Genomic DNA, 26,910 nt, shown 5'->3' on the forward strand with positions numbered 1-26,910 from the left:
TTGGGGATTCACCAGGAAGAGATAACTGACCATGACCAGGAAGAGATAACTGACCATGAGGCGCTCTACAGCTGCAGACTATCTAAAGGGATTATGCATTTTTAGGGTGTAGGCTTTACTTGTTAGCTAGCTAACTGTATGTTGCACTAGGAAACCGATAATGCAAACAAATGGCTCAATATAGCAATGGAGAGCGAGGCCTCATGCCAGAGTTGGATTGCATCACTCGGCACCATTACTACTGTACAGGTATCCAAAAAAAAAAAAAAAAAGACTGGAAAACTGAAATGCAGTTGAGGACTATCTCCACAAATGAGCCTTGGCACATGCTTCAAGAAATTATCTTCAAATACATAAAATGTATTTAGAAACATCTCTGAATTCCCTTTGCAGGGTTTTACAAATGTCTGGGAACATTTTCATTCAGATCATTTCATTCTCTGGACAATGAATCAATCCCAATGAGACTGTTCTGGTTGTGAAACGTCCTAAATGTCAAGAACATCCCAACTAGCAGGACAAACATCAAGTGCATTTCAAAATGGAGAAAGGTAAGAAAAATAAGGCACTAATCATGCATTTACCGTATCTTTATTTCATGGAAGTACGCTTTTATTTATTTTTTGGGAGTGGGGCATGTCTTCATATCATTCATCTGCAATGGCCTTATATAAATTTGCTCAAAACCTCAATAAAACAACATGAAATATTTGACATGCCTTGACAAATTCACAAATGATTGTTCTTCTCCGGTAAACATGACATTATTATAAGTGCAGTAGCATTTGCTCTCAGAAATTATAGTCAGCTCTAAAATGAATAATATCCTGTCTACTAAGTCATCTAGGCAATTTTCAAACACCTTCTGTTTAATATATTTCATTTGAAAGAATAAATGGTTACTTCAATTCTGGGTGACTCACAAGCAAAGCACACCTTGAATAAATACAAAAATAAACATCCATACATACAACCAACACCTTGAAAATGCTACTTACAATGCAGGTATAAAATATACCCAGAAAAAACAGGCCACACTTTCAAAGTATTTACAGTATCTCACATGCAACACGTTACGGCAGTCTACATGTTCGAGAACTATAGTACTGCGTTATAGTTCTTGTTTCACAAAATAGTTTCCTCACATATTTTTGGTAAAACAAAATAAATCCTAAATATGACAAACATCAAAATAGAACTTCTCTTCAGTCATCACGTGCCGGTATGCAAATTTATGACAGCGACACTGATCGCTGACCATTAGTCGAAGCGTAATTTGATCACTTGACAATCAATTTTAAGAAAAAAAAAAGACCAGACTGTCAATAAATATGACGATCGTACTTACGTCATCCGTTTCATTCCTCCATTTAAACCTGGAAGCCAAATCATGTGCACGTGTTTCCTTCCCAGAAAGAAAAGGAATCGGGCGCAAATCTTACACTTTAAGTTGTGTATTAATTATAACTCTCATTTAATTTAAAGACACTCTTCATCGACACAGGCATTCACTAGACTTCCAGTGTTTTCGACGTCCATCCCATGGACAGAACAAGAATCAAAAACAAAAGAGAAAGAACACTAATGCTGAGCATGGAAATTGTAGAGCAGGTAATTTCAATACCGACAGCAAGAATTGTTCAAAACGTGATCCAAGCATGAAATTTGGTCCATGTATTTTTCAAATCGCACCATTTTCAAAAACACCGCAAGACATGCAAAATTCCAAGATTAGCAGCCCCATACGTCATGGTGTCAGCCCCAAAATGTGATGTTTCATTGATACGTTTTATTTTCTTATATTTTCACAAGCTGAATCATATAAGGACCAAATGTCATGCTTTTAACACAATTCGAAGGGTCCTTTCACTTAGCCACTCCACCATAACTGAACAGTGATAGTTAAGTGAGTGAAGTATTAAGCTGGCGCATTGTTCTTTTGAGTCAACAGTGCCAATTTCACACAAACCCTGCAATTGATAACTATCAATTAATGGATTATTTTGCCCACAAAAACTCATGTTTAGTGTCGATCACAGGTGTCAAACTCAATTTCCGGGGGCCAGATCTGGCCTGCCACATCATCTTATGTACTGTAGTCCACAAAAACAAAGTATATGCATCGATTTCATAGTTCTCATTAAAATACAAAAAATTGCAAACTGTCTTCACTTTTAAAAATTTTGAGAACCATTTTTTGTGAGCAATCCCCCTTTTAAAATAAACACAATAATATTTGAACAGCTTTTACTGGCCTCTGATTTCAAAACTACTTATTCATCAATTTGTTGTGCATATGTCACATGAGGCAATCATACATTTATTTGTTCTCACAGTCATAACGGAACGGCCCTCCGATGAAAACCAAAACTATGATGTGGCCCGCGACAAAAATGCATTTGACACCCTTTGGTACAGATACTGGAACCAATTAGCTGACAACAATAACGTCTCCTGTAAGTAGCCTGAGGGGAATGTACAAGCTGCATTTAAATAAACAGTGTCTTCATGCCAACTTTGGTTTTCACTTGAAAACACCAGGCAAGTCAAATAAAGTTGTTATACGCATAATTTAACTTTTGCACTAAAGTAAGTGTATACATACACATTCATATATATTATCACTTTGTCATGTGCAATCAGATACATTCGCCCCCCCCATCCCCCCACACCTAAATCCGCATTCATTCTCACATCGTTTCAGAAACACACTGTACTTCCCTTGAAGACCCTGTTCATATGAAACTAATGCACTTTTGAAAGGAGACTCAACATCTGGATGGTCCATTTTCAAAATGTCCTTTAAAAACCTGATCGAGAAGGACTTTTTGGCAAATCCAACTCCTCGCTTTCTTCTCTGCTGATGGACGGAAACAAAGGTCTACGTTTAAGATGCTTCTTTAGTTTGAGGTTATTTCTCACACGTTTTGTTGTGTAGGTAGCTGAAGAGCGCCTCCAGTCCTTTGGTGGAACACCACAGCTGCTTTAGCATCTGACACTCTTTCTCATTTACTTCCTCCAGGCAATGTAGTAGGATGCTCCTAACCAGGCATTTGGATTCTTCTAGAACCTATTATGCAAAGACAGGAGCTTTGTTAGGTTTATTTCAAGAGGACAAAGACATTGTGACCGTGCGTCACACACCACAGCATTGCACGACGCCATCTCCTTCACACGAAGCATCACTTCCTGATTAAATGTGGTTGGCCAGAACACCTGCGACACCAGACCTCGATTGCACGCTTCTTGCGCTGTCAGCTTTCGACCACAGAACAGCATCTCATTGGCCTGCCATTTGGACAAGAAAAGAAGTCATATTTGAGGGAGTCTAAACATGAACTGGACTCGGACTATTCGGATTTGCTTGCACTCACCAAAGCCACACCAAGGATTTGGGGGAAAGTGTAAGAGGAACAGCCGGAGGGGGTGAGGTGGAGGGCCGCACAAGGAGTCTGGAACCAGGCTCTCTCACTGGCCCACACCACATCACAAAGAGGCAGGATAGAAGCCCCCAGGCCCAGGGCGGGCCCATTGATTGCCACCACGATGGGCTTTTTGAAGCGTATGAACGCCAACACAAAGTCCCTGGATGAGGTGAAGGGCAGTAAACCTTGAGGACACGTTTACCCAACAATGGAAATCTTAATTTAGCCATCTAGATTCCTACCCTCACCAATTGTGACAACCCTTGAGCAATGACTGAAAGGATAAGGTCGAGAATACAACTAGCAGGAACTAGTTTCTTCCGCAAGGTGTCTTGTGCTGACCCTCAAATAGAGGGTGAAGAGCACAGTCATCCGGGAGAGACTCACGGTAGAGCTGGTGGTACTCCTCCTTATCAAGAGGAGCTAGCTGAGGTGGCTCTGGTAGCTATTGAGGCTGCCTCTCTTTTGCCTCCCTGGAGACAGTACTCTGCTTCACTGAAGGTGCGTATGAGAACACACAGGTTCACGTTACTGCCGGTCTTCAAAGCAGATTTAACTCGCCAAGTCCAAAATCAAGTCCACAGCTGCAGTCCATTCATTTAAAATTTTGTACCTTCATGAAAGCCAAATCCGGAAAAGATCAAACTTTAAGAACATTTTCAAGACTGGACTAACAGTCAAACACAGGATCCAATTAGTATAAGACCAACATCAGAGATTGAAAATTTGTTTCTCTTTCTGTGTCTGCCCTTCTCAAACCGAATCAGGCTGCTAATTTAACTGACTAACTCACCACTCTGTTTTGTCATATACATTTGTAAATAGACTCTCACAGCAGTGCCCCACCAGAGACGCTGCTCACCGCACGTCAGTGTTTGGAAACAACAAAGGTTGGTTTTTAGACCTATAAATTTCCAAATGTGCCAAATGTAATGACTTTCTCAGGGCAGCGAATCGAGAATAAAATGACCTGGATGAATGAGCATATTCACAAGCGTATGGCGTGACGTCATTCTCGACTCTTCTTGGTGACAAGAATGCAAACAGGAAGAAGCTTTGCTCTTTGGAACAAGTAAGACGTGATAAAACAGCAGTCAGAAAATCAAAGGCAACTTTAATAATTACCGGGAAAATCTAGCAGACTACAATAAACACTGCAGAAAAATCACAACTCAAGTACATTGTCCACGTTTGTGTGGTGAACAGAAGACATGCTGCTATCAGACGTCAATGCTGGTGCTAATAGCAGACACGCTAAACCAAGGATGAGTCAATGAAGGGTCTAATCTTTTTTTGTCACCCGCAGACTACCTCTGGCTGGAGGCCTCGGACTAGATTTTTTCATTTATTTTTTAGCCCTATCAGAGTTTGTTTGTTGCATCCACACCTGTCAAACTGAACTGCACCAAGGGGGTGGGGAATGCATTAAAGTTGTACTAAAACGAATTAAGGTATGCTAGAGTGAAAGCACCTTCAGAACACAATATTTTCAGTGTTCATGTAGGACCGGTTATTTTTATGTATGGCGCATTCATACTGCATCACGTCACTGTCCTGTAAACAACTGACATCTCCAGCTACTATAAGGGGCAAGCCATTTTCAGTAAAAATGGCATCCTGTAAATAGCCCGAGTCAAACAGCAAGTGAGAAGTCCTGGGGTTGTGGGAGCACTTTCAACTTACCTTACGGCATCTGCAATGCGACTGCTCTCTTTCCTGCGGTCGGTGGACAGACGACCTATGAGGTAGGATGGCTCGATCCCACTGCAGAATATAGTCCCCACAGAGCTGAGCAATAACAGTTTACTGTCATCGGCCGCTGCATTACCCAGAGCCCGACACACCTCCTTCATGATCTAAAAAGGAACGCAAGGACTGTTGTGAAATATAACGCTACCCGACAACAAATGGGCCTTACAAAAAAAACAATTATGTTCACAACTTCACCCCTCACATTAACTCATTCACTCCCAAAGACGTTTTTCAACGTCTTTTCAGACTTGGTCCAGAATTGGCTGGTACTGAATGAGTTAAAGACACGATGGAGCCTGTTGGTCAGTGCCGGCACACATAACAAATCGCCACATTAACTCATTCAATGCCAAGGAAGTTTTTTTTTAGAATCCACCGGGTACGTCTTTATGTATTTTTAAATGTTTTTCACGTGGTATGGTAAAGGCTCTGAAAAAGGCTGGCACTGAACGTGTTAAGCCAAAACCATTGCATCGAGCCTCCATATTCAATGGTAGTTAGGCAGGAACTTTTTCGAAGGCAAAGAAGAACGACAAAAAAATGTCAACGCATGAGTTAAAAGAACATTAAGGTCTTCGAGTCTTGTGTGTGAAGACGTTGTCGTTCCTACCTCTGGCGTCAGAGCGTTGTTATCCGTTGTTTGGCTGGAGAGGAGGACATGCGTGAAACCGTCCTCCTTCCGGACGACGATGTCCCGAAATCGACAGTTGTTCTCGTTCTGTCGCACGTTGTACCTGAGCCGCTTGTCAAACACGTAGCACTTCTCCTCCGTCAGCTTGCGTTTTACTGAGCTGTGGAGCTGCATCTTGCCATTAGCCAGAGGGGAACCTGACGGAGGGAGGATGGCAAAACAGGTCAACTTAGTCTTGTAAACATACAATACTAAATTGGAATTATTTTAACAGAGTAAAATTAATGTTTGTAAACTTTGCAGAAGTTCCAAGTGGATAAATATATATACACACCGGTATATTTTTCCCGATGAATAATCAAAATTGTGGCAGCATTATGGGGCCGAGCGGTCAATACGTGTGCCTCACTGTCAAAATTCTCAGGGTTCCAATATTGACTCCGCCCTTCATGTTAGCTTGATCGCCCTGTGCAAGTGTTGGTATTCTTTGGGTTCCATATTGTAACAAATAACTAAATAACGCAAGTATATTTTAATTATATTTGAAGAGCCTGTATGAATCCTTGTACTGAATAATTAATATACTATAATAAACACAAACTTTACTGTACTGTACGATATGCGTCAATAGGCTGCTTTGTAATGTCTGATTATGGTATTTTGTCATTCATAATACATCTCAACAGCCAGTGAAATACTCTGTCTTCCAAGGGATCATTAGACGAAGTTTGAGCACCTGCGCCGACTCTTGCTGGAACGTTGCAAATGTCCAGCAGGAATTCTGCTGTTTGCTAAACATTCACAATCAGCTTCTGGATGTACTGTGGAAGTGTGTGTGCACAATCAGAGACACTCTTATTACCCTGAACTGTCACAGAAGTGGGATAATCAATGGCACTGAGAGAACTAAGTGAGGTGAGTGGAGGAGTCTTTCGAGGATTAGGAGATTAACATCAATAATAGCTGTCAGTGTGGTAGCCACCGTCTTATATTTGTAGCGGGGTCTTCTTAAACGTGGGTGACTTCTGATGAAAAGCTGCATACCTAATGAGGATCAGTGGGGTTGTGTATGTAATGGGTTAGGGATAGGTAGGTTGGATGGATCATAAAAAGAAGCCATCAATTGCTTGGTTCTTTCACATGGACGCTCCATCAGGAAAGTAATTGAGGTAATGTGTCTTGTTTGAACGGAGGCCACTATTTTAACAAGCTAACCAATAGGAATGCTGTTGTGAGGTAAAGCCCTCTCATTAACCACACTGTGCTGTATTGAACAGCAAAGATACTTCTCATTCTCTCATCGAGCAACTGTAGCTGGTGTATATGAATGAACGCTCATTTAATGGTTCGCAATCCATTTTAGGCATTTGAATTGCCTGTTTTCAAATGGAGATGACATTATGAAATGAATATAAATGATTAACCAAGGCGGTGTGGGCTCTGGACTGTGACCACGTTCGAAGGTGTTATCCACTTCTGCAGCAAAGAACCACGGAAGGAACTTCATATAGTGGGTTTAAAAAGTGCACGCCCCATTTCAAATACCATTTTTGTGATTTCAAAAAATGAGGCCCCAGTTTGACCCGAAGAAAACCTGCCCTCGTTCATGATGCTACCACTACCATGCTTCCTTGGTATAGTGTTCTTCTGGTCATGAGCGGTGTTGTTTGCACAAAACATACCATTTAGAATGATGTCCAAAATGTTGTACTTTGGTTTCATTGGACCAGAGCAAAATTCCTGAACGTGTCTGGGAGATTTCAAGTGAAACCTGGCATTTGAATAGAAGTCTAGAGGCTTTTTCTATCCACTATAAGCTTTCTGCCCAATTCTCCTATTCAACCGCAGGGAAGAAGTCTCCACTTTGTGAGCAGAATGAGTGGCTCTGAGAGCGTGAACAGTGAAACAATTGATTAATTAACATGTTGCTTGTAATACTTAACTGCAGGACAAAAATAAGTTTGGAGGTACACTAAACAAATTGTATTGTACTTTGGCACATGCCTCCCACCCCCTGCACTCACACACATCCGTTCTACTATGCAGCTGGTTATTTTTTTTCTTTTGGGTTAGTCAATTATTTATTTAATCCTTTTTGATGCCAATGTGCTGGATTTTTATTTTATTTTTTTTTGCCATACCACAAAGAAATTTGTGTTGAAAAAAAGCATGTCAAATGTGTTGAAGCCAAAGGACAGGTTAAAGAGAGCGAAATGACACTGGGCAGTATCCAATTGTTTCGATCATGTACAACAAGGGTGTCAAACTCATTTTTGTCACGGGCCACTTCGGAGTTACGATATCCCTCAGAGGGCTGTTACGACAGTGAAGCCGAATAAATGTTTAATCATCACATTTATTACTTGCACACAAAAAAATGATGGCTAACTAGTTTTGAAATTAGTCAAGTATTTGTTTGATTATTGCTCAAGTGAGTGTAAACAGGGTAACCAACTTATTGCAAAATGTTACTGTTATTTATTACGTCTGACAATTTGAGATTTCGGTCCAGATTTAAGCAAGGATAATGGAAGTTGACACAGATAATTTGCTTTCGCGGGCCACATAAAATGATGTGGCGAGCCGGATCTGGCCCCCGGGCCTTGACTTTGACACCTGTGATGTACAGGGTCAGTTTAAAAAATGTAGCTGTTTTGGGAATGACTTTCAATCAATCAAAAATAAATGATAATTTCACAAAAATAGAAGAAAACAATAGCCTGTTTGCCCATGCATTCGAAACTCACCACAGGCCACTGGTATCCAAGTCAATATTTCAACAACAATTTACCTTGCTGATTCATTTCTAAAAATCTTACCCAATTGAGTAGTATCTATTTTATCCAGGCCTCCATCCACTCTGTCTGAGGACACTCTGTGTGACTTTGTAGCGGCCCCCAAATTGTGTGGTTGCACACATCCGTTCACATGCCCATTATCAGCTTCCCTCACTTGGGCCACGAGGCGAGGGGCTTCTATCGGAGGAGTTCTAAATGTCATGGCTTTGCCCATTTTGTCCTGGAGCGGAGCATGCTTTCCGGGTCCGTGGCCAACATTCCCCAGTTTATGAACATGTCCTGACCCTCTACTTCCGATCGGTAGAACAGTTCCACCTTGAACTCCGACAGCTGTCCCACTGTTGCTTTTCTTCTTTCGTGCTTCAGACCGAGCTCTGGGGTTTTCTGTGGCTGCCGCGTGGCCATTGCTTGTACTTTTGGGAATTCTGTGCTGTTTGTGCGGATGTAGTCGCATGCTGTTGAAGCGATCAATGAACTCCTCGCAATGCAGGAGGTGGTTCTCCGGCTCCCAAGTGTCCTCTTTACTTCCATAGCCCTTCCACCTGATTAGATACTCCCACTTTCCCTTCTTATTCCGCCTCCTGTCTACAATATGTTCCACCTGGAAAAAAGGAGAGAGGGAGAGCCCATTAGATTGCATTTCTCCTGCTTAAATATACTTGAATACAGATACGGAGGCATACAGTGACAAGTCAAGTTTAAGATATTTAAGGTATGTTCATGATAGGCGCAAGATAAAATACCAGAGTGGAGCTGAGACACCGTGCGACTATGACAAAAGTGAAACAGTGGCATTTGAAGGTGAGGCTGTTGTATTGATAAAGCCGCATGAAGGCACAGAGCACCAGCGAGTAAACGCAGCTACATACACTCTTGTTACTGCAGTAACACATGATAAACATATTACTGACTTATATCGGGGCCTTTCCAAGTTGGGCCAAATGTGAAACAGTGAGCTTCCCAACAGAGAAGACAGAACAGCTGGGGACACTTCTCATTCTTTTCTGAAGGTACCACGGAAAAATAATTCATGACTCGACTGTGTGAACATTTTGCTTTGTGTATTCCAGTCGTATTTACATGCTTGCACTTTCAGCCCTCATGAGACATATTGCATTTCCTAGAAATCTATCAATTTTGACTTTGCACTTTTTTCTAAATGATTAAACTCCAATAGTAATTCTTGTAGCACATTAACACAAAATCACTCGCAGTTCGCAAAACTAAAAGCACAAATACTGCTTTGTACTCAACACACTCATTGCAAAACGATACACATTTCTGGGTATTATTTGGACTATTATGCCAAATGTCTGCCCAGGCTGTCACAGGAAAAAAAACAGTTTTAGATAATTAGTACAATCAACATGAGCACTATCAGCCACGAGTAAGCTGTCAGTGTTGAGGGAGCAGGAAGAGTGAGAAGAGTGAGAATTCGAGGAGGCCGATCATTCAGATGTGGAAGTGAAGAAGCAAGACGGAGAGGCGGAGGAGGAAGGCGAGTAAGAAATAATATTACTGAATGACATCAAAGCTCCAATAGTGGACCATAAAATCAACCATGGAATGACTCAGATGGACAGTGAACGCTCGCCATTACACAGTTCACCTGTCATGGCTTTGCTGTTTCACTGATTTGCTCAGTGCAGTTTATTTATGCTTTTTTTTTTTTTTTTTAAACAATGCATTGTGTTCCGCATCCTGATTGGTTAAGGGACTGTAGACCAATGTCAACAGTCTCCGAGCCACGTCCTTACTTTACAAGCAAGGAACCTCCAACGATCGACCCGTTGCCGCACATCCACGCATGCACGCACACACCGATGCAAACGCATGTGCATGCTCGCGTGCTCGCGCGCACGCACGCATGCATGCACGCACGCACGCACTTGAAATTTGGATCTGTGTGTTTACAGAACAATGATAAAAGCTGACATAGCCTAACTTGTACACCTTGTGAGAAAGCAAAAGCCAGAAGTGTTTCATTTTTTCCCTCATTGTGTAGTTGACACATTGTGTGCTTACTAATATTAGGGTTTGTCTTAATTTTTATGAAGGTTTGAACAGTTAAGAGGGACTAATCGGCTTTTGCAAGAGGACAAAGAAGTGTTGCGATTTTGGTGAAAGTTTTTCTTATTTATGTGATGATTTTGCATAAATAACCAATAGTTACAACAACAAAAAAAGTTGAGCCACAGACAAAAAAACCTGCTAGATATAGATGAAGTTTCAAAAGTTATGTAGATTTATTTTTCTCATTTGGGTCCATCTCCCTTAAAGACCTCTGACGCCACCAAGGAGAGCTGCTCATACAAAAGCTGCTTTAGCCTTTAGTCGCACAAAAAAGACACGCAGGAAGTTTGGCAAATACAGGCAGTGCCGGTGGGTTCTAAAATGAAAGCGGCCTGTGCACAGTGTGGTCAGCCGACCTCTGTGGTCGGCTGTTTGTCACTCCTTGATGCTCCTAGTTCAAAGCTCCTTTAATTGCTGTTGCTGTCAAGCCTCAACTGCGGTTTCGTTGCAGGCAACATAATGGATCACTGCCTTCTTTTGTGAGAAGAATAAATGATACAAAGATATGAGTTGACGGAAATTTCATCTTTTCGTTTGAGGCTTATTGTTCTCTGACTGTAATATAAACAACAAATGTAACAGGTAATCAGATTTGAACTCCGTTGGGATAGAATTTAAATATATCTACTTTTAATTATAGCCTGGGACAGGGATGCGATGGGATTGAGAAACCGCTCCCGTGTCACCATCTCATGCAGATGCTGAGAGATCAGCACGCGCAAAGTACATTTAAAAGGAACTGCAAGATCTCCATTTGCGGATGATCTAAAGTTGCCCGGTGTGAGGAGCCGGCCTTCTACCCATGATCACGTGTCTGTATGCGACAACTTTATATATATGCTTTGTGTGTGTGTGTCTGTGTGTACACACCTGTTGTTTGTTTTGTGCATGCATGTGCGACTGATGACTGACAAAAAAAAAAAACTAACAAAAAAACCTCTTTTAAAGAATGAGAAAAGATGAACGCCTTAGCGCTGACAACTGATGTGCCCACCACTGATATGGAGACAAAGCCAACATTCATAACTTTAAGAATCACCAGTAGTTATAAACCTTGTCATAGTTTTCCTCAAAACATGGAGCCAGCAGTTTTGATCAGCAGTTTCTGGACAAATTCTTCTGGCTCAGACATGTTAAAGAAGGCATGCTCTGTAAAATAAGCCAAATGCATTGTGCCAGTCCTGAGCCATGCTGCTGCAAACATCCTCAAAGCCTGTCCAGACCGCAGATGTGAAGAGGGGATTATCTGCACTCAAAATTGTAATACAACGTACCTCCGCTATTTGGGACTGGGCCACCCCACGAATAGCAAAAATCCGAGGAAACTGATGCCAATTGAAATGCATTGGAGAAACAAAAATAATTCAAACAAATCTTGAAAACACTGATAAACCTCCGGTATTTCTGAACTTGTCTTGAAGTGTCAGCCTATATTTTTAATGCATCCTCAAGGAAGAAAGATTACATTTCTTGTCTGAGCATCAACAAATACTGTATATTGATTATAGCATGTTTTCAATTCAACCGTATGAACTCTTAAGTTAACCATCAAGCAGTGGCGATGTTGTCTACAATATGGTCTCGAGAACTTAACAGGTTCCAGGTTGCATCCGACCAACATTTTAGGGAAAAACATAAAAAGTTACCCCCCTCCCAAAAAAAAGTGCACATTTTTAACCCCTGTCATGATTGACATCAAAAGATTAGCTTGTTTTGCTTTCCCTAAGGCTTTTGGGGGGATTTTGCAGCACTTGTCTCACCCTCAATGTGGGGTGTTCAGAAAAAAATAAAGTAGGTGAAAATGGAAGAATATACACTTGAAGACACATAAATTAAAGGGCCTTTAAAGACTCCAGCCTCATCTTACATTTGTTATCGAAGTTGTATTTTCCACTTTTAAGTGCTTGACTTCATAAATTGCACGTGTGATGCAACTCATCTAGAATAAATTGCTAGTTTATTTTTTACACTTGGAAAACTTCAAATATTACTTAAAATGTGACCTTTACAGTTTCCAATAGAGTATCTGATTTCTATCCAACATTCATGCTCAGACAGAAATTCATCTGGAGTTGCAAAAACAAAATGTGGAACATATGACTATGGCTCATCAATACCTGCTTCTCATGCATCAGGATATGTGTCACTGCTCCAGCCAGATAAACGTTATCTACTTGAACACGCCAACTGGATCGAGAAGGCTGGTTCTGACATGGGCGGCACGTTTAACCAGTGCAGTTTTTAAAAAAATTCCATGACTAATGTTTTTTTTAGTATCATGTGAAGTGCATCTTGCTTTCTCGCCACCATGATGACAAACAGTATGACACAATGCAAAAAGATTCCTACAATTGACACAGGCAGTGGGAGGCATACGACCAAGTCTACCAAGGGCAACCGAGCAATTTCTTTGGACTTATGAAATGGTTCTCAGAGAAGTAGGACTATAGTCGGAGTGTGTACCTGTCCCTAGGCACAGTACAATTTAGAGTTAAGACGCGGTAGCAGTGCCCTTTCCAAGCACCCAAAAGTACATGTATTAAAAGAGCAGGACGTTTGAGGGTACTACTGCAGTGACTTGTCCCAGCAATTTCTTTTTCAATCATTATTTGAAATCAGTAGAATTTAGGTTCATACGGCCAGAAATCCGTTGAGAACTGTGATAAGAACAGTTGAGCTATTTGACCAGGATCACGCACTGATTTGCTCTTACGCCCAAAGAACCAGACTCAATGAAGCTGCCTACCAAAACGTGGGAAAAGATTTAAATTCAACTCCTGCGCGAAAATCAATCAGCTGCTGAAAGTTGGGGTACCTGGTACCTACTCGGTGAAAAACCGAAAATGTTTTCCTCGGCCCGCAGCCGAATGGGAGTGGTCAAGCGAAGGGCTTTACACGATTGTCAATCAATTGCAAATAGCATTTGTTTAACCCTAAAAGCAATAGTGGAAAAGGGAGTACGCCCACTTTTACATGCAAATTTAATTGTGACTTGATTTGTTTATTTCAATGACTTTAATGCTTCAGGATGAGCTGGAAAGCGCTGCTGGGGAGAGGGAAGTACCGCTGATTCAGCGGTCCAGCCCCTGATCAGGGGTTGAAAAATGGATGAATGGATGGAAAGCTCAGGAGTCTAAGTCCGAGTCTATTCCAGCATAAACAACATCATCATTGACGCCGTTTTTTTTCATGTAACATTTTTGAAACTTCCACATGCTGAGAGGCCCTTGACACTGCATCTTCTTGCAGTCATTCATACAAATACTGCTTGTGAAATGCAGTAGCTCCTCAAGAGCCATAGGGTCAAGTGTTGGAATCGGCACATAACCATGAACTCCCACCATCCATCCATATGAGCACACTGCTGACGAATTTTTGTTGAAGGAATTTATTGCTGGATTGGCTGCACAAGCATGGACATGCAAACTCCTCACAGGAAGACCCCAAAAGTCAGGTGATTATGGGTGCTGTGGGGGAGCAGCACTCGCCACAACACCTCCAGGGCTGTGTATTACTTTGTCTGAAAAGTCAAATCATTAGCCTGTTCTTTAATGATCGAGCTCTGTCTGAATTTCCACAACTATTTTTAATTAACTTACCCGCTGACATGTAAATCACAGCCAACGTTCCATCTCCCTTTGAAAGCAATTTACACCACATTCTTCTTTGTGACATACACTTAACACCCCCTCAAACTACACTGGTAGATAAGAATGCTAACATCGTCATTGATTGCATGTCTCCTGTTTTCACTTTCTGCCGTGGTCAAATGACAGAAGGGTTTGTTAACTCATTATGCTGGAAATTTGGACTATTTGACATTCAGAAGTATTCGTGACAATATGGGGAAATGTCTTACGGGGCATTTATGATCAAAGCCTTTGAATTCTGCCCAGCAACAGGTGGCCAAGCAAACGTAACAAAACGGGGAAAAATAATGCAATTGTGTTGATGAAGAATGAACATCGGAGGCACAAAAAAAAAAACAAAAAAAAAAAAACAAAAAAAAAACCCCTCATATTGTATTGTAGCTTTTCCTGGAATACAGGAAAAACACCAATCAAGAGAGCCCTTTTTAAGAGGCCCAAAAGTGTGTTCTAAGCTATAAAAAGTCTAGGGTAAAGGAACTAAAGCCCTATATTTGAGGGTGCCACCCACAGTCACGAGCCTCGAAAGATATTATGATGTACAGTGGTACCTTACGATAAAAGTTGAATTCATTTTGTGTGCACGCTCGTAACACAAAAAAAACGTTCTCACTTTATCTAAAATCATCTTTCCCCACTTTCCCCAGGGAAATGCCATTATTCCATTTCAGCCCCCCCAAAACAACCAAAAAAAATACTGTTGTTTTTTTAAAATAAGAATAATAGCACTCTTTATAATATATACTTTGCACTTTACAACAAGATACAGTGATAACATAATTCAATATAATGTAAAGAACTAAACCGTTTGTGCATTATGATTAATTCATTGTGATTGTGTAGAAATATGGAAATATGGATATATATGGAGATGGTCATAACTCTTCAGTGAACGCAAATAGGATAAAGAATATATGCCTGTGATTATTGTTATATTGTCTGTCTACATGTGTTCTACTGATTGTGTTCGAATGTTCATTGCTTAAAGGATTATAACGTTGATGCTATTTTTTTTTCAGCAAGTCTATGACTTTTGACATTGTGTAATGTATTTGCATTAAGCTAAGTGGGCTTTCCCAAGGCTATATGGTTGTTGTTACACAACATGTAATCTTCCCTGTTTTATGTTTAGTTTGACAGTAAACTTCAACTGGGAGGGACATTAAACAGCGTGAAGGCTCTTTTTTGAAGAATTGATTGTTGTGAAATGAGTTTTCACTGTCACCATAGTGCTTGTAACTAAAAGTCAAAACAAAAATGACAGGTCATAGCAGTTCAGGTCATTCTTACCGCAAGGCACTGCTGTATTTTTTGCACATAGGATGAGTCGCGAACTGGAACCATGGGCATTGAAAGTAAAATAAGTATTGAAAGTAAAAAACAAACAAACAAACAAACAAATCAAAAAACAGTCAAGAGATTCTACTGTTATTCTCCTGGAAAGCAGTTTTTTTTACAAATGTTTTTTTTTTAAATATATAAACACCAGTGACTCTTTTCGGGGGTCAAAAGGGTACAGGTGTGTTCTCAAGCAGCCAAAAAGTCAAATTTCAAGAGAACAAAAACATGACAATTATCCTGCATGTGAGCACTTCCAGTGACAACTTAAGCCCCAAAAGGTACAACCATGTGCATGTACATTCTCCCGAAAGAAGAGTCATGAACCGAACGTATTTTTCTATCTCGACCCGATAACAAACTCACGCGGAGCTCCGTGAGCACCAGCAATCGAACGGCCTGTCACTGCGATGATGAGCAGCTCATTCCCGGCATGTGTGCGCACCTCCGCGACCATCCCTCCCGTCAGCGGCCGTTCAGCATGTCCGCTGTCACTTTACCAGCACTTTCAACTCGGCGTCACCCGGAGCACTTCGGCCTGTCCAATACCCGTCACTTGTTCGCAACAACCGTCAAAAAATGTGCGAAACAGTGTCACGAGCGACATGAAGTCGAGTAAAGCTTGAGTTTCGTCTCTTTAAAGGGCTCAGGACGCCGCTTTTTTTTAACACACACACACACTATGCGACGCCCTCCCCTTTACTTCCTAATTCCAATATTCGTCAAAAATGACAGTGAATATGGCGTGGACGTGGCTTTAACCTACCTCATAAAGGTCTCCCGAAGCCATAGCGGCGTGCTGGCACCGTGACGCGTTGTTCTTGCCTGCCCTGTGGGCTTTTTTTGGAGGCTCTTTGGACGGGGAATTAGCGAGCAGCCTTGTTATTGCGAGCGATGGGCAGTCAGCACGCAGATCAGCAGACAGTGTCAATCGAGCCCGGCGCTTTGCGATGGATCGTTCAACCGCTAGAAACAAACAAGCACCGTTCGGTGCTTGTTTACTCAGCGCAAAAACCGACGCCGAAAATGAGTTTATACAAGGCGAGGATGGCCGATGATCGTGCGCCTCCTCCTCGTCTTACTGGAGGCACAGCGAGGTGTCTTGTGACGACGCTGAGCAACGTCGAGATCTACTCCACCTGTTCACACGACCTGATTTAGGAACAGGCGTTCTAAATAACACCTTTAATACGGTCCTTTTACGATCACAGTATTTGAGTCAAATTATTAAGACGAGTATTAAAGCTATCAATAACCTGCTTTGATTCAGCCTCTTGTTGCGAACAAGTGGTGATATGATGCAAATAGTTTTTTTGTCTGACCAAATCAAATGGTTCAACATACTTCGTAACTACACTTTTTCACAATAGGATCCAATACAAGAACGCTGTCATTCAGATAGAAATGTTCAATATTGATTTAAATTTACCAATACATAAGTTAATGTACCGATTTTTGAGTTGCGCTTTGCAGTTATGAACAACATAGTTTGTTTCAAGGCACAATTACAAAAACAATCATTGTTAAAATCTTTCAAAGCAGAATTAGATTAGATACAGCTCCTTTAATTGCTTTATAATGTGCATTGTGCTGGTGCACATGTGAACCCTCGTCTGTATGTTTCCCCCCTAAAAAACGAATTATTTTATGGTTCTTGCTGTACACATTAGGATGCCGTAAGGCAGGGGTCCCCAACCTTTTTTGCCCCACGGACCGGTTGAAGTCAGACAATATTTTCAGGGACCGGCATTTAAGGTGTGGCGAATTAATACAACAAAATAATATGGTATGAGCTGCACGAAAACTGTGGTGTTTTCGAAATAGAATAATAAAAACAAGGAGCGTCTAATCTGGTCGCAACACTCTTATCGCTCTGGTAATGTTTAATGCCTTCAAAATACGATACAACGCAAATTCAAAGTGCATGAAAATGACGACTCACCACAGCCCCGAGCTTGATTTTCTGCAATCAGACAGTCCCATCTCGGTGTAATAGGAGACAATGACACCTCAAGTGTGTGGTTTATGTCCAGTCTACTTCGTAAATTTTGTTTTAGTCGCCGTTGCTGCAGAAACTCCCCACTTCACACAGGTAGGATGTCGGAAATAGCAACAGTGCTATTGTGGCGATCTCAGAGTATTCAGCCATAACTTTGATCCAGTTGTTTCGAACGTACTTTTAAGGCCGCTGTCATTTGTGATCTCCAAGCAGCATTTTTACTCATTTTGCGGGCTTTAGCGTTTTGTTTATGAGCGTCGTCGGTCACCTGACCGAGAAGTGTGCCTTGACGTGAGTCAAGCGTGACACAGACGGATGTAAAAGAGAATCCGGTAATTTTTCAAAATAAAACATCTTTCGTGTTCCGAAATAAATAAAACAGAAATAAGGCAAGTTCTTTCTGTGCGGCCCGGTACCAAATGCCCTGCGGACTGGTACCGGTCCGCGGACCGGCGGTTGGGGACCTCTGCCGTAAGGTGTCACCAAGGCCCTCGCTTAAATGCTATTAGTAACAAGTCAAGGAAGTCATTCATCTCGAGTGAGAGACTAACATCTTTGCCCGTCTGGGAGGAGCTAAGTTTGGCCTGGGTTGTTAGCAGTAGTTAATTATTATGTTATATTACATGTGCATTTTTTTTTTAAATCAACTAATCTGTAAACAATTTTTCCGCTCAATGTTGTACAGTGAGTTTGAATTGGCCAAGTGTTTTGGGATCACAGTTTGTGGCATATTTCTGATTTAATATATGCACATATACATATTTTGAGGGGGTTATTGCCAACAAGGCTTGGTTCCTACCCCCGCACATGTACAGTGTGTGTGTGTGTGTGAGTGTGTGTGTGTGTTGTTTTAAACACATAACATGAATGATGTTTGTTTTGCATTTAGTTTGACAGAAAGATTTAACTCAGAGTAGCAATGAACAGCTTCAAGCCTCTCCCTTTTTTGGGGGGGAGGGGGAGGTGCGTGTTCACTATCTGCCAAACTGCTGCTTGTTGTCAAGTGACTTGTTTGCTGCCACGATGGATGGAGCTTGAAGCTCAGATTTTTGCTTGCAATTCAAAGCAAAAAAAACTTATTCACTCACATTTATTGCATTGAAAAAAAAAATCATTCAAATAAGTCCATGCTGGCAGGCTTTATTTGATACGATCGTTTTTTTAATTTTTTTTAATTTTTTTTAATTTTAAGATCTTTTTTTGATAGCTTCTTTGGAGAAGGTTGAAATTTTTGCGATGGTTTTCAATGCAGCGAGGTTAGTGTAGTTTTTCTGACGGCAATTTTGCATAGTGGGATACTACAGTGTAATCTGGCCCCAGGACCTTGGGTTTGACACCTGTTGCGATGCTAAAATCTATTGACAGAGTCATATAAGGGGGACCTCAGGTTTTTGGGTACTGGCAGTGTGTGCATACGAGTGTGTGTGTGTGTATGTGTGAGAGAGATCTCACTGAGTTTTTTTTTTTTTTTTATTTATTTTAAACCCAAATCACCAATGGTGGTCTCCTGTTGAAGCTGCTGCATCTGGTTTAATTGAAAGTTCCAAGAGTCTCCATTTTTGCTCCCAGACTGAGGGAGATTATTGTAATGAGTTGAGAGCTTTATGCTTGTGTGTGTGTGTGTGTGTGTGTGTGTGTGTGTGTGTGTGTGTGTGTGTGTGTGAGAGCTTCCATGTGCATACATAAAAGTACATCCCAAGACCTTTCCATGGGGAGTTCCCTAGCCTTCAAAACCTACAAAGGAGGGCTGCTTAACCTTCCTCCTACACATCACAATTCCTCTCCTCCCCACTTCTTACCATTTCTTCTACCTTTTCTCTTTTATTCCCTTTTCCCTCCTCACTAGCTGCCTTTGTTACACAAAGCTCCAACCGGACTAGAATTTTCTCCAGGGATGCATGAGGCTTTGCTTTTTAATACTCATGAAATATTACTCATCCAAATATTGTGCCTTGCCATCTGCGCTCCCCAACCCCACCCCTGCGCGCGCGCTTTTGGCAATGACTTATTTATGATTAGTCTCTTTAAAAGGCACACGATTGCGTTTCCCTTTTAGTTGTTGAGCTATTGGATCAGCCTACTAACACAGTGTGGCACCTAAATGAGCTCATCTTTTCAGCTAAAATCTTTTTGTGTGTCTCTCAAGTGCTTCGTCAACACACACACACACACACACACGCACACGAGTGCATCTGCAAAGAGATCCTGCGGCATTTGCCTGCTCAGTGAGCGAGAGGAGGCAAGAAGACTTATGGCGGGACAACTTGTAGCTGCTTCATTTTGCAGAGAAGAGCGTTGCCCTGCTGGAGCACCCTCGCTGCCCACCTGACCTGACTGCGTGTGTGACATATTTCTCTCCTGGCCTCTTCTCTTCTGGACTCCAGGGGATTATTTTGAAAGGAACAACGTTACAGTTTGGATTTTAAATATATTTTTTATGAGACCATTCCAGGTACTTTTCTGACCCACCTATTGTAGTAGACATACATAGATCCATTCATAAATACACACGTTTGTATTTGGGATTGTTATGTTCATTTGAAATAGACTGCGATAATATTATCACTCTAAGAACTTAATATGTATGTACGTATGGTGAGCCTATTTTACATCCATACCATCCCTCTCTTGCATTAAATAGGCGACTCCCCCACACAGTTTTTACCCCTTGTCACTGGGCTTCACACTTGGGCAGTAGTATTCCTCCCACGTGTTCTGACTTCTCTGGAGGACAGATTGGATTCCTGTGGTTATGTTGCAAGGCATTCCCTCTCTAGGGTCGTGAAAGAAATCACATCTATTGTGCACACATTCTTAGGTGTGTCCACTTTGCTACTTTTGCATGAGTCGTTCAAGACTAATTATCAAATAGTCGAAAAGTGAATTTCAATTAGTTCTTTGTTTTCTATGTTTTTTTTCCTTTACACTGTCTCTATAGATATAAAACCAAATAAACCACATCGCGTCAAATAACATTATACATAATCTTGAATGCAAACAAGTGTTTCTTTTGATCTGATGGAGTTAAACTTGGTTTTGTCTAATACAGTTTGGGAGCCTTCTCTTTGAGTCCGTACGATCTGAAACATTTCCCAAAACATTTTCACATAATTTGTCTTTATTCTCCTTGGAAAGTCAGTGCAAACAATCTTATTTGCCAAGAAACTGCCCTAAGATATGGCAGAGGAATGGCTTTATTTCACAAAACTACATGCGCAATGGTCAAAGAAGGTCATACGAACTTACTTGGACATATTCTGACCAGAATGCTGCCAGCGAAATAAAAGCTTGTCAAGAGCTTCCAGGTAGCTGTAGATGCCCAAAAGTCCAAGTGTGAGAGCAACCGTGGATACCAGCGAGCACCGTCTTTGAATCAGGAAGTAAATGAGAACCAAACAGAAAGTAGACAGCAAGGCAAGCACCACTTTCTGTTCAGTGCTAGGAAGAGAAGAAGATACACTGTAAAATCATGCAGTTTTACCATTTCCAAATTAATATGTTTTGTTACTAAATTCACTTCTATTGAAGATCCTCCAATTCATGACAAAAATCTCATGATTCCATTAATATTTCAACCAGTATAGTTGTACACCAAATGATATAATAAATTTTATGGCTGACAACACACATTTCTATGCATTGCAAAGTGGTACACGAAATTCCAAACTCACAAGTTCAGGAGTGATCAGAACCCTAATTGGCCTCGATTTTGCCATGAAAGTGACAACAATGCCAAGGGTCTGCCTGTATTGGGAAGCTGGGATGGATGTGAGTATTTTCAGATTCACAGTGCCGTGCATTGTGACAGATTATTCCAGCTCTGGTCAAATTTGCAGTTAGGCAGCAATTTGGAAAAGACAGCTCAGAACAATGTGCTTTTCAAAGCATGTCCGCCCTATGATGTCATACGTAGTACATGATTGGAGATTCCACTCCAGGAGAACCTTTGTATTTATCAACAAATGGTGTACTTTTGCAAAATTGTCAAGCAAAAAAATGAAAGGCAAGCCAGACCTATGGCAAGTGAAGATACACTTCCAGTGCGGGAAAAGTGGCATTACCTCTGACTTTATGCGGCACCAATGCACAACAGTGGAGTTACAGTACCACAAAAGCAGAGAAGCAGTTTGGAGGTGGAGCGTGGCTAGCAAACTACCAACGTCATCAAAACAGTTGTTTGACAATTACTGACAAGGTGCAATTTTCTGGAGCTGTTGGATGAGAGCAGAATTCATGCCACTGGAACAGCAAGAGTCTCTCAGTTTGCTTGGACTTCTCTACAATAAGCTGTTGACGTTAAGGTCGCAATGGCAGAGTGGTATGACAACATGTAAAATGTTTGAATATTGGTTACTCCCACCTGTTAAGCCATTGGCCCAGGTCAGGAAGATGAGTCCAATGCCCACCTTTCTGGTTGATGGAGCGCAGCACTCGACAGCAAAGCAAAACAAAGAGGGGCGTGGCTAACATTGGCTACTTCTCTGTGTAAATTTCTTCCTTAGGCTGTACCTTATAGGGAAGGCCATATTCTTCTCCACCTGAGCCGCTGTTTTTTCCAAAGTACTTCTGACACACTCCCTGGAAGACTACAAGGCAAAGGGTGGTGACCAGGAAGTACCAGGTTAGATGCTCCTCCTCGAGCAAAACTGAGGATGTGACTGTCTGTGCCTGCCAGTAGCAAAACATCCAACTCTGACCATATGCTGCTACTGATCTTCAACAGTGACTGTGAAAAGAAAGAAAGGTTTAACCTTTAAATTGGCAGCTGAAAATAAATGCCAAGGACGTGTATTTTTGAACTTGGACTAAGACTGAGTCACCCATAAAGGAATTGAACGAATCCTGACGAAACAACATTCACTAGTTGCGCACACACTTGCAAACCTCATCGAGGTATGGCCTAAGCAAATACTCTTCTTTTTTCCGAGTGCATGTCGACATCATAATCTTATCCGCTTGTACTTGTACTGTACGGTGTTGTAAAGTAGAGGTGGGGGACTCGAGTCGCATGACTTGACTTGAATCAGACTCGAGTTGCTACTTTCTTGGGTAAAACTCTCATTAGATACTCGACTTGACTTTGGCTCGGTATTTATTAGAAGATTTGTTTCACCTTCCCATTTAACTCTTGTCCCAAGGGGAGTCTTCTTGTCATCATAGAAAGCAGCAAACAAAACATGGCTGAAAAGCAAGCGATAGCAGCCAACACAAGACCCCAGGCGAAGTTGCAGAAGTAGCAGGAGCTCTCATCAGATGTGCACACCAGAACGTGCACGGTCGCAAGCAGCATGCACAAGAGGAAAAAAGGGCAACGAGAGCAAGGCTGAAATGACTGGGACTTCCACAGCTGCTGAGTCATTCAGAGCTTCGGGCATCGCCAATAAATAAGACTAACAAGGGCTTCGAGAAAACAAGAGTAAAAAGCTTGTGTTAGTACAACATAATGGTGGGCACGTGACAGCAGTTACATCAAGATTTGAATAAGTGTCTACTCACTGGATGTAAAGTTGTGTTTATTATCTGTGAATGAACATTCAAGTGATATATGACTCAAAAGTTTGTTGTATATTCATTGGCGGTTTCTGTGATGAAATGTACAACGAACTGATCATCCACTTTCAAAAATGGCTTTGTCATCTCAACATTGTAGTGAAGCATCTGAGGAATGTTTTGTGTCTTTGTGTATGGCAGTGCGCCACTTGAGCTTACAGTTGTGTGACATTTACGAATGTTGACAAAACAGATGTTTGAATCACATTTGGAAATAAACTCATTATGACAGAACACCATCGACTTAACTTTTCAGAAGTGTTATTTTTACTTTTAATAATAAAAGCGGACCATTTTTTTTTCAGATGGTTCAGAAAGCTAAAATCAATTAGAAATTGCTTGGGTGTGTAATGAATTTTTTATGATGAGAACAGTTTGACCCTGAAATCTCCATTTCCAGTGTTTTCTGTCGGATAAATTGTATAGTATAAAGACTTGAATAGTAATAGTAGCATTTGTGGTACCTTTCATGTTTTTTTTTCGGCTCACATTGAGCAATCTCATGGTAACCGGCTAGCCCCTCACTCACTCGGCCATGTCACAAAGGCGCACGTCAATAACATGAACGCTATGGCCTTTGTGTCTCGTGACTTTTGGCTGAGCATTTCATGAAAACAGTTTTATTATTAACACTCTGATATTTTTATTCATTTTGCTTTTAGACTACTTGTATATTTAGATGTTTTTCTTGTTTTTCTAACATAACATTCACTTACATGCTTCTTCTTGACAGAAATGCACAAAAGGAAAATCCTTGGTCTTTACCTGAAGTGTGAAGACCAGTCCAGCAATCATGTCGTACTGGCCAAGCTTTTTTCTGAGGGTTGAGCTCATGGCGGACAGAGCTTCCAAATACTGTTTTAGGACCTTCTTGCCCATGCGGGCAAAAACCTCTGATATGTTTCCCTCCATGTAGCACTTCATCCATTTGCCGTGTGCCCTCTTAGCCAGATGGCATTCTTCAAATTCTGGATCAGAAAAAAAAAAGTTTATTTTACACTCCTGATTTGGAGCTGTGTTTTATGGATTTGACATCTTACTGTTTTGAATCATTAGCTGTGCTGTCGACGGATGTTGTGTGCAAACACAATCGGTGAACCCACCACCAAAGTTCAGAGACCTATTGATGTTTATCCAAGACAGAGATGCAGTATGTGCAGCTAAGAAACACTTTCGGAATTCATCCCTCATTTCATCTGAATGACGGAAAAATAAGTTTCCAAGCTATTGGCAATTTCTACACATCTTTATACATATAATTTCTTCATGCAAAAAAATGAGACAGCTGCATATTAGAAATGAGAATCAAGGAGTGCAACACATAACTACACTGTCATGATAAAGTATTTGTCGTCTTCTCAAATTCCGATGATGAATGGATAGATGGATTTATTAAGTAAAAAAAAAAAAAAAACAACTATTCAAAGCTACATGGCTGTGTGAAAATAAATGTGTCCTCCTTGTTTAATCAGGAATTTACAAAGTGAGAACGCATGGAACAGTGGTGAACCTTCCCAGAAGTGGACAGCCTCCAGAAATAACCCCAAAATCATACCGACGACTCATCCAGGAAGTGACAAAAGAACCCAGGACATTGAAAAAAGAACTGCTGGCCTCTCCCGCTTCAGTTATGCTCAGTGTTCATGACTCAACAATGAGGAAGAGATTGAGCAAAAATGGCATCCGTGGCAGAGTTCCAAGGTCAAAACCACTGCTTACCAAAAAGAACAAAATGGCTCATGTTTTGCCAAACATATCTGAATGATTCCCTCGACTTTTTGGAGAATATCCTCTGGACTGACCAGCCAAAAGTTGAACTTGGAAGTTAAACTCAATGGTGTGTGTTTTGTCATATTTGTTCTAAATGAATTCTGCTCTTTACCAGAAAATTCTGAAGGAAAATGTTTGCGCCATAAGAGGGGAAGGGAGAGGGTTTGGGAGATATGCCAAGTGGAGGGTTGTGTATTTCATTTATGTGATCATGCGAATGTGTATCATGAGTCCCATTGCCATGGAGAAGACCCTCGTCTGGCTTCCAAACAGGAACGCAGGGCACAGGAGATGAGGATAAGAGGTGGGCTCCAACGTTTGGTGGCATCAAGATCCAGGAGAAGAATCCAACACTTTAATCAACCTTGAGTCTTTCACTGGAGCTCTTGATTGGCATCAATTGGATTAATTCGTGATCGATTCATCGAGACGAGCGGTCAACTTCTCCACTTTGGGATCCAAAGTACACCCAGCTCCCCTTTTCTTGCTGTTCTCTTTGTGAAAGTTTGATTAATTGCGTTGAGAGAGATGATTTAGATTTTCAGAAAAAAAAAATTCAGCGCTAGGCTGGAATTATAGCTGTGACACACACACACACACACACACACACACACACACACACACGCACACACACACACACACATCGCACACGCGCACGGAGACGCACACACACACACACACACACACACACACACACACACACACACCCCGGTGGTCAGCTGATCCACCTCCCAGTTTTGAGGTCTTGGGTTTGAATTCGGTCTCCAGCCTTCCTGTGTGGATTTTTTTTTTTTTTTTTTTTGCATGTTTTCCCTCTGCTTGTGTTGTTTTCATCTGGGTACTCTCCGGTTTCCTCCCACATTCCAAAAACACGCATGGTACCTTTATTGAATACTAAATTGTCCTGAGGTGTGATTGTGAGCGTGACTGATTGTCTAAATGTGCCCTGCGATTGGCTGGCTAGTTCAGGGTGTACCCAGCCTCTCGCCAGAAGACAGTTGGGATAGGCTCCAGTGAGGATAAACGGCACAAATAATGAATGAATGAATTATAGAGCTTAATTGGTCAAATTCAAGGACCCAAGCTAGTGCCGCATCTTTGTGCTCAGCTACAAGTACTTCGATTTGTCACTACCCTTACTTAAAAAAAAAAAAAAGGCAAATCAATGAAGTTTTCTGCCTTACAGGTTACCCTCATTCAGGGCTTGATTTTAATAGCTAATAGCTTTAAATAGTGGCAGCTAAATTGTGTGTTCACTTTAATGGTTAAAACAGACTTGGTCTGTATGTTGAGAATTAAAGAGCCAGTTTTAAATAACTTGCCCTGTAAAAGAACATGAAAGATATTGTTTGTGTTGCCCATTCAAATTAAGCCATTGGGCTTGCAATTTACCTTTCCCATAGTCCAGAAAGTGGTCTTTAAGCAGGCAGCTTCGCTGGTGGCCAATAGATGTAGGAAGCGCAGGTGATCTCGAAGTGAGGCTCCTTCAATAATGTCCGGAATGACATGACCCACGCACTTTTGAGAGATGGGCAGGCCCAGCGACAGGGCCAATGTTGGAGTCAAATCAAGCTGCTCAACTTCACCAGGCCTCTTCATCCCCACTGAAATGAAAATAAAAAAGGTAAGTTTCCTGGGTCAGCCTTTATCCTCAAGTAGGGTTTACCGTCATTTTCTATTCAGAGGTTGACACTATCAAGGGCTGACATTTTCAGTTCATTTGTTTACGGGAGCCCTCAAAATATCAATTTCTCCTTATGAAAAAAACTTGCTTTCCAACTAGATGTATGTTGCTTTTTTTTTTGCTCCAAAATTTTAATATCACTTGCTTGTCTTGTGAATGAGAGCACCACACGCGATACAGTTTCAGCCTTCCTGAGGTGAACTCCTCAATACCGGCAATCAATCTATTTTGTTGTGATTTTCA

General features: G+C 41.3%; 1 protein-coding gene and 1 pseudogene across 2 annotated transcripts; both read right to left on the minus strand.

Moving 5' to 3' along the window:
• Positions 1-575: 575 nt before the first annotated feature.
• On the minus strand, positions 576-16,804 carry LOC109531500 (chromodomain Y like 2). 2 transcript variants are annotated; one of them, XM_019895815.1, is made up of 7 exons: positions 16,431-16,804; positions 8,628-9,207; positions 5,788-6,005; positions 5,109-5,281; positions 3,375-3,585; positions 3,145-3,288; positions 576-3,070 (listed from the first exon to the last, which is right to left on the minus strand). In XM_019895815.1, exons 1-7 carry the CDS (start codon positions 16,452-16,454, stop codon positions 2,912-2,914), a joined length of 1,509 nt encoding a protein of 502 aa, XP_019751374.1. In that variant the 5' UTR covers positions 16,455-16,804; the 3' UTR covers positions 576-2,911. The 2 variants fall into 2 exon arrangements, with proteins under 2 accessions (XP_019751374.1, XP_019751375.1); XM_019895816.1 differs by lacking the exon at positions 16,431-16,804 and adding an exon at positions 16,031-16,341.
• Positions 16,805-20,905: 4,101 nt separating this feature from the next.
• LOC109531501 (GPI ethanolamine phosphate transferase 2-like) lies at positions 20,906-26,754 on the minus strand (annotated as a pseudogene).
• Positions 26,755-26,910: the final 156 nt, after the last annotated feature.

The sequence above is a fragment of the Hippocampus comes genome, unplaced genomic scaffold (assembly GCF_001891065.2).
Source record: "Hippocampus comes isolate QL1 unplaced genomic scaffold, H_comes_QL1_v1.1 scaffold80, whole genome shotgun sequence".
Lineage (NCBI taxonomy): Eukaryota > Metazoa > Chordata > Actinopteri > Syngnathiformes > Syngnathidae > Hippocampus > Hippocampus comes.